We start from the raw sequence: 7,213 nt of genomic DNA, 5'->3' as shown, positions 1-7,213 counted from the left end.
AGGAACACATCTTTAGCACATAATATCCAATATCTTGATCGTGTTTTAAACAATTACACTGGTCCATGAGCGTCATGACTCATGAGGCTACGGTTTCATAATTCATTGAATAATCTTTGTTCACTACTAAATAGAATGAAAAGTCGTCCAACTTCCCCATTCTCCTTTTTATGTTTCAAAACATGGCTAACAATTTTGACAACCAACAAGGGACACTGGGTTGAAGCAATTACTGTTATGTCTTACCCAAAGTCACATATGCCCACAGTGGTAGCAGCAACAAGCCTGTGACCTGTTTGTTATATGTAGATGTGCTAACCACTGCGCCTTTATGCTGGTATACATACCATTGATTGTCCGAAAATATACACAGGTTTTCCGGGATATTTTTCCACCATAATATCAACATGTTGATAAGTGTCTCGTATCAACTTGTTGTAATCGTCAACAGTTGTTCGTGATCCTTCACTCTCTCCATGACCAACTACATAAAGAAAATAATTAATTAAACTTATTCATACTTGCATGGCAATGACAGTTGTTCTGTTTTCAAAACCTCGTGCCCATTTATGAGTGACCATGTATGTTAACTTTATAGAGAATGTAATTTTCGGATATTTTGGTTTTTATTTATGGCTGACAGTTTGGACAACCAATAGGGACTACTAGATTGGAGCAATTACCGTTAAGAGTCTTGTCTAAGGACACATACACCTACAACTGTATCAGTAGAGTAGTAAACCAATATTCTCCGGTCTGAATACAAGCAAAAAATTTGGAAAAATAAAAGGGGTCGCGAGCAAAAACGTTTGGAAATCCCAGGCTTGTAACAACATGCATACTAAAACCTTAGCCCAAAAGGGCCTAAACAAAACACAGGGCTTGAAATTTTTAAAATATAAATTGCTCAATATGCTTACTATGATCATGGCTGAACACCAGGCCTCCAATTTCTGTGAAATACGAAGCAAGTTCATTGAATCGAATGCAGTGACCACCAAACCCATGTAACATACAAACCAGGAAGCTATACATGTAATATCAATTAATTTAATTGAGCAACACACTAAATATGTACATGCTACTTTTAACACACAATTTAATTGGAGGCAAAGTCACAAAGTGAAGATTTTTTTGAATAAATGCTAATAGCTGACAATTTAGACAACCCATATGTGAGCACTGGGTTGGAATATTTGACGTTAAGTTTCTTAATACATTAAGTTTGCACCGCAAAGATACTTCCACAATGGTGGCAACTTCGATCACTATCCTTTTGTTTGATCACACCTCATGACGCCTCACAAGTTACCACATACCTAACTTTGTGGGTGATTGTTTTTTTCCTGTCAAATTATGGCTGACAATTTAGTCAACCCAATATAGCCAGCATATTACTAATAAATGTCACATCCTTACAACTTACTTAACATCTCCTTTAGGTTCCCAACAGTTGGTAAAAATATGAAGACCGTCCGCATTCACAAAGTGACTCATATCGCTAAACAGTTTCCCACTGAAGGTTTTGACCACTAAAAAAAAAACAAAACAATTTTGAAAAGATCTAAATTTTTATCTCTACGGTTACAATTGCAAAACTTGCAGTAATAGACAACATCTCTTTAGTTATGATTGTTCAGCACTAATAGACAACACAAAAAAGGGGGTAACAGTATAAAATCAAATAATACAAGTTTTTATAAGATGGGTAAATATATAAGTACATAACTGGAATAAAAGCATGAGTTATTACACCTAAAAAGTGAACATTGTTTTATTTTTCATGTGCGTTCTAAAACAAAACAAAATCTTACTTACCTTTGTTATTAGAGTCACTCATTTTTGAATTAATCAGTTAAAATTGAATTTTTCTAATAATTACCTGAAATAGTTTAAACCATAATGAAAATTTAACACTTGAATAATAAAACGGAATAAAAAACTTGCTAATTCACTTTCGTTGTTTTGTTCATCATTTCTTACATTATTTACAAAAAACACGTATAAACAATAACAATACAGTATATATATGTAATGTACACACCAATACAAAAAATTCTCAGTCTTACACAGTATATTTAAACTACAGCCATTTCTAATACACCACCTACAACAACTATTTAAATGAACTTTTCCCAATATTGCTGAAAATACAAATATAAAACCTATCAATACACATACGTTGTAGAAAAACATTAATTACCACATTTTAATTGTAATCTGTTTTATGTGCAGTAGCCATGTAATAAAAGTTACACAAACTGCATATATTGTGATTATAACAATAGAATTTGTGTTGCTGACAGCTTGAGTGTCAAATAAACCGTTCACTGCTCCAGTCATCAAGTTGCTTAGAAGAAAAAACAAAAGCTGGTTTCGATTTATAGCAGATATCAGACATTTCTTAGGGGGTGGGGGGTTGTAGTCAATTTTTGTGTCTTCTTTTGGTTTTTCCATAAGCCATGGATCAGGCATGCTTTCATTGGGTAGATAACCTGCATTGATATTCTGTGTGGTGAGAATATCCACCATAAGGAACAGGAATAACATCAACGTAGATTGCGAAAGAATCCATATGCAGTAAGAAACATTTGCTAACCTGCGAGATATGGGCTGTATAGCGTAGTTGCTAAAGTGTAGCAACGACCATAGCATTAAGGTGCAACCTAAAAGCTCCTTTGCGGCCTCTTTCCACTTGGCAAGAGTTCTACGTTCTTTAAATATGAAAGCACCCAACTGTACACCAGCAAAGTAAAGTGATAAGTAACCCAGACAGGATGCTATACCTTCTTTATTTTGCATCAGCAGACCGCCTTCCCGATTGCTACCAAAAATCAGTTGGGTCATTTTTTCGTTATTTCCACTTAAAAGGTATTGATATGATGCTGCAATTGCAACTGCCAGAGGTGAACAGAATTCCAGGGGAAATATGAACAAAATGACAGTTGCCAGCACTTTTACCACAGCAAGTGTGAAGAAAAAGTTCCAATGCACTCCATACTCGGACACATGCTCATGGTAGCCAGATAATTTGACTGAAGCCAATCTTAGAAATCCAAACAAAAACAAAGGCCATGAGCTGAATAACTGAAAAAACAGAAACGAGAAGCTTTTATTCAACCCGCTCCTTCCACCAATTTTGTTCCAGTTTCTTGCAGCTTGACTGACAAGAGCGTTAGAAACAACAAAACTACCAACTCCAAGGTCTAATACTCCCATTCCGAAATTTTCAGCTTTCGCAAATCGCCGAGGAAATATATTGAAATCAACGGCGAGTATACATATGCAAGTAACAGCGTTAACAGAGACTCGGAACGAAGTTAAAAATGGGAGTTTTGAAGATAAAACCTCAATTATATTACTGTCGACGTTTTCACCAAAGAAATAGTCACTTTCTTTCACATAATCCTCTCCTATATCTTGAACTTGATGTTTGTAATATAATTTACTCACATAAGCTGCTTGAATGCGAGTTGTTTCAGAAATGTTCTTCTTTTTAAAAAATGTTTTAAAGTACAAAGTAATTGACACCAGAACTATCAAAGCTGCTTCAAATATGAACTCTGATAAGCCAGTCAGCATAATAATAATCGGGAAAACAACTAGTAGGAAATCCAGGACGTATCTAAAGCTGTTTGAATTCAGCATTGGCTTTGGTAGGACGCCTAACACTAATGCGCGAACCAAAACGCATAAAGGATATGCTGCAGAGCAAATTGTTACTTCCAGAAACGAAGTCCCATTTAAGCCGGATACAAAACTTTCCTTTTTTGCTTTCCACGCATCCTGAAGATCCATCCGTAATTTTCCAAGCGCCAAAACACAGTTATCTGATAGTTTTAATGAAAACCAGTTTTAATATAAAGTGAAAACAAATTAACTAATATAATCACTCGTATGAAGCAGAGACTGTAAAATTTTCAAATTCTTAATTGAGTTAATAATAATTTAGACTCATAACAAATAAAATACAACTAATTACAACTGTGTTTGCGTTTACAGTTTACACATTCCTTCTGCAAAAAAACTATTTGTTGAGTAACCGATGTTATGATGATTCAGCAAATATATAAGGTTTTTATATGAACTTCCGAAAGCGCGCAGTCGGCTTAATCAAATACAATAGCTATTGCAGAGAATCGAAATTTACAAACCATTTTCTTGTGTTGACTACATATAGTAGGGTGGGGTAAGATGGGACATGTTTTCATTCTCTTTTCTCTTCTTATTTGGTAGTGAACAAAAAATGTTTACAGAATTTTATAGCCACAAAAAGGGGATTTTGAATTATTTATAACACAATCAGGAAATAAAGGATTTAGGTGCTTACGGAATTCGACCAGTGCACACCAGGGTGTTTATATACGAACTCTGTACCACACAGTATTATAATATACGAAAGCGATTGATTCGTTCGTCTGCTTTAAATTCCGTACAGGTAACTGGTAATTAAATATGCTCACTTTTGAATTATTCACCATGTTGGCGCAATATGGCTACAGCCTAATAGAGATATGTATGTATAGTTGGCAGTGTATAATACAGTCTTGCGCACTGATACTTGTCAATAAAGAAACGAAACCGCTCACAGCGCTTTGTATTTGTCTTTTATGTACGATGGCTTGTGCGCTACCGTATTACGCGAGCCAGGTGTACTAGTTTCATATTTGGGCAGAAACACAATGTTATAGTAGGGTGGGGTAAGATGGGTTATGTTTTCATGGTAGTAAACATAGAATATTTACAAAATTGACTGTAGGCTCAAGACTATTAAATAGCGTTTTTAAATGTTTAATACGCGATCATAAGAACTATGGGATATTATGTGCTACCGGTATCGCATCTTACGAGTCTAGGAAACGGTAAGTAAACTAGCAAACGACCCTTCTTACGAATCCCATGATCCTTCTCTCTAATCGGTGAAAAGGTTACGCACACATGTAAGAACCACGTGATGTTTAAAAGAAGCCAACAACGCCGTGAAATGGAAGCGAAAACCCAACCTGTTGATAGCAGAACTGAGTTTCTTCTTGGTCAGTGAAGCGAAAAGCGAAACGCCGAGGTCAGGTGACGATAAACAGTTCTCAATACAAACGCTCCGTAGACGTGCACGTATTGTAAAATACCATGCACATGATGTTATTATGGAAAATTAGAAGTGGCAGCGGGTCTGTAATTTATGACTATAGCAGTTCAGTAATAACGCCCATGTTTATGACTATCTACTAAAGCAAGCGACAGTCGTGGATTGAGGTATTACAGTTAAGTGTTGTAACTTAGTTCTTCAGCAGCTCAAGCAATGTTTGTACAGGTTCAATTCCTTTTATTCGTCTCGCTATAAAAGACGCTGGAAAATAGGAAAATTTTACAATTTTCTCCGCATTTTGCAGACGTTTATAAGCTCGTAGTTTATAAGTGTCATAAATAATGGGATCGTGTTGCTCAAGGAAAAAAGACAAGCGCAACGGAAAAGGTAATTCTCCTAATTTTATTGTTGTTTTGTGTATTATGCAATTTTATGTCTAATAAATTGAATAAATGTAAGTAAGTTACTCTTTCTCGTATGCGACGCACCGAGCGCCGGTATAACACGGGTGTTCTGTTTCATATACGTTTCCTGTCCGAGTTCCCACGTATGCGTAACTTTGTAGACTTTTGTATTTTATATATCTTTTATGGCTGGTAATTTGGACGACACATTTTAATATGAACAGCTGCCGCTAAGGATCTTGCCACATACGCCAACAGTGGTAGTGACATCGAAACGGTATATCCTTTGGTAAAGTGGAGAACGCTTTAACTACTGTGTCACTTACGCTGCAAATGCAAAATTGTAATTGTTAAAAACACGATTAGCAAATACGGGTTTTAGGTGCTAACGGTATCCTATCTTATCCCACCATACTTTATATCAATAAACATATAACGACTTAATTCAGAACGTTCGTGTTTACGAAGTTTTTTCTGCTGCTGCGGCCGAAGCAAGAGAAACGAAGCTGGCTCTTCCAATCGACCGCACACACTCCCTGCTGAAGGTATGGTTCCGACCTACGACGTTACGGCTTGCAAACGACCAAAAATTCAAACGGAAACTGCCATGACGTCAACCACTGCGTGTATGATGACGAATTTTCACAGAAACGAGCGACCGACAGCGGTACAGTGTTCGTCTGCCACAGGACCACCCTCCTCGCCTTATTACATTCGATTAGACGAATCACGCAACGCTGAAAACGGGGAACGAATTCATGTTAACTCCGAACCGAAAGTTGTCAGAATTCGAGACGATGATTTGGAGACTTCAACCAAAATGTGATGGCAGTTTATTTTCTCGCAGCACACTCAAAACTTCAAATTGCTTGTTTAAATATGCAATTGTATGTTTGGCTGCTTCTTCAGTTTTGATACTTTTATATATAAACCATGCCCACGGAGGCGTTACATTTTATATTCATATATGTTCCTTTCTATACCGTTTCTTCATAAAGTAAAATCATATATATATATATTGCTTGTTAAAATAATGCACATTAGCGTTTTGTTTATCGACGCCTCTACCTATTACCAGTTTCGAATTTGTGGCCACCTGCGTTACAGTATTAAGCGTGCATACATATTGTTGTTGCATCAATTTTGCAAAGTGGCCACCTGCGTTACAGTATTAAGCGTGCATACATATTGTTGTTGCATCAATTTTGCATGTGCTTATGCCTTTAAATGCGTTAGTTTACTGTGAACACAGAGTCAGACAGTTAACGGGGTAAAACGACTTCGTAAAACTCGTAAAATTGTCATTAAATTTTTCAATTTGCTTTTGACTGTGTACTTCGTATGGTAACGGATAAATAATCAGCTATATGACTTTATACGTAGGCGCAGGCCACTTAAAACGCTGAGCCTAAAGGCAATGGCTTATCTAGCGTGTAGTTATGAGATAAATTGGGTAGCCAGAGCGTGACGGTTTCGGCGAAGCATTTGGCGAGACCTTATATGTTCTAGCAACCTTGTAATAAAAACTGGTTGTACTGAACTCGCAGGGTATTGCAAAAAATAACAGTTTTAGACATTTTTTACAACCGTATAGTATATCACTTATGCATGCGATGTGTTATACACTGCTTCAGGGATTAGGCATGGCACAACTTTTATTCAGTTCATTAGTTTCACGAGGTTGTGGAATCAGTGCTGGTATATATTTGATTGTATCTCAAAA

The 7,213-nt window shown here is 36.5% G+C and overlaps 5 protein-coding genes across 5 annotated transcripts in view; 2 read left to right on the top strand and 3 right to left on the bottom strand.

The window, feature by feature from the left end:
• LOC104265826 (monoglyceride lipase-like) overlaps positions 1-2,143 on the bottom strand; it is a 4,511-nt gene extending 2,368 nt beyond the window's left edge. The window contains exons 1-4 of the mRNA XM_009860709.3: positions 1,819-2,143; positions 1,427-1,532; positions 921-1,027; positions 348-484 (exon numbers count right to left, since the gene is read on the bottom strand). Of these exons, the coding sequence (XP_009859011.1) occupies positions 348-484; positions 921-1,027; positions 1,427-1,532; positions 1,819-1,840 (372 nt within the window). The 5' untranslated portion in view covers positions 1,841-2,143. The remainder of the gene's footprint in view (positions 1-347; positions 485-920; positions 1,028-1,426; positions 1,533-1,818) is intronic.
• Positions 1-2,500, bottom strand: part of LOC100182153 (GATOR complex protein WDR24-like) — a 20,133-nt gene extending 17,633 nt beyond the window's left edge. The window contains exon 1 of the mRNA XM_002130231.5: positions 2,496-2,500. The gene's annotated coding sequence lies outside the window, so the exon portion shown is untranslated. The remainder of the gene's footprint in view (positions 1-2,495) is intronic.
• Positions 1,884-4,027, bottom strand: LOC100177467 (phosphatidylinositol-glycan biosynthesis class W protein-like). Its single transcript, XM_002130367.5, has one exon. It carries the CDS (start codon positions 3,796-3,798, stop codon positions 2,200-2,202), a length of 1,599 nt encoding a protein of 532 aa, XP_002130403.1. The 5' UTR covers positions 3,799-4,027; the 3' UTR covers positions 1,884-2,199.
• An 839-nt stretch (positions 4,028-4,866) lies between these two features.
• LOC104265825 lies at positions 4,867-6,504 on the top strand. Its single transcript, XM_009860708.3, has 2 exons — positions 4,867-5,473; positions 5,940-6,504. Exons 1-2 carry the CDS (start codon positions 5,428-5,430, stop codon positions 6,314-6,316), a joined length of 423 nt encoding a protein of 140 aa, XP_009859010.1. The 5' UTR covers positions 4,867-5,427; the 3' UTR covers positions 6,317-6,504.
• A 131-nt stretch (positions 6,505-6,635) lies between these two features.
• Positions 6,636-7,213, top strand: part of LOC100185285 — a 6,541-nt gene continuing 5,963 nt past the window's right edge. Inside the window, exon 1 of the mRNA XM_002130543.4 lies at positions 6,636-7,170. The gene's annotated coding sequence lies outside the window, so the exon portion shown is untranslated. The remainder of the gene's footprint in view (positions 7,171-7,213) is intronic.

The sequence above is a fragment of the Ciona intestinalis genome, chromosome 7, assembly GCF_000224145.3.
Source record: "Ciona intestinalis chromosome 7, KH, whole genome shotgun sequence".
NCBI lineage: Eukaryota > Metazoa > Chordata > Ascidiacea > Phlebobranchia > Cionidae > Ciona > Ciona intestinalis.
Note: the sequence above shows the minus strand (reverse complement) of the source record. Positions and strands in the feature narration are given on the sequence as shown.

Coding starts and splice junctions, on each gene's coding strand:
- LOC104265825 (XM_009860708.3), top strand. CDS start 5,428: ATGGGATCGTGTTGCTCAAGGAAAAAAGACAAGCGCAACGGAAAAG. Junction 5,474..5,939: donor AGACAAGCGCAACGGAAAAG/GTAATTCTCCTA, acceptor GACTTAATTCAG/AACGTTCGTGTTTACGAAGT.
- LOC100177467 (XM_002130367.5), bottom strand. CDS start 3,798: ATGGATCTTCAGGATGCGTGGAAAGCAAAAAAGGAAAGTTTTGTATCC.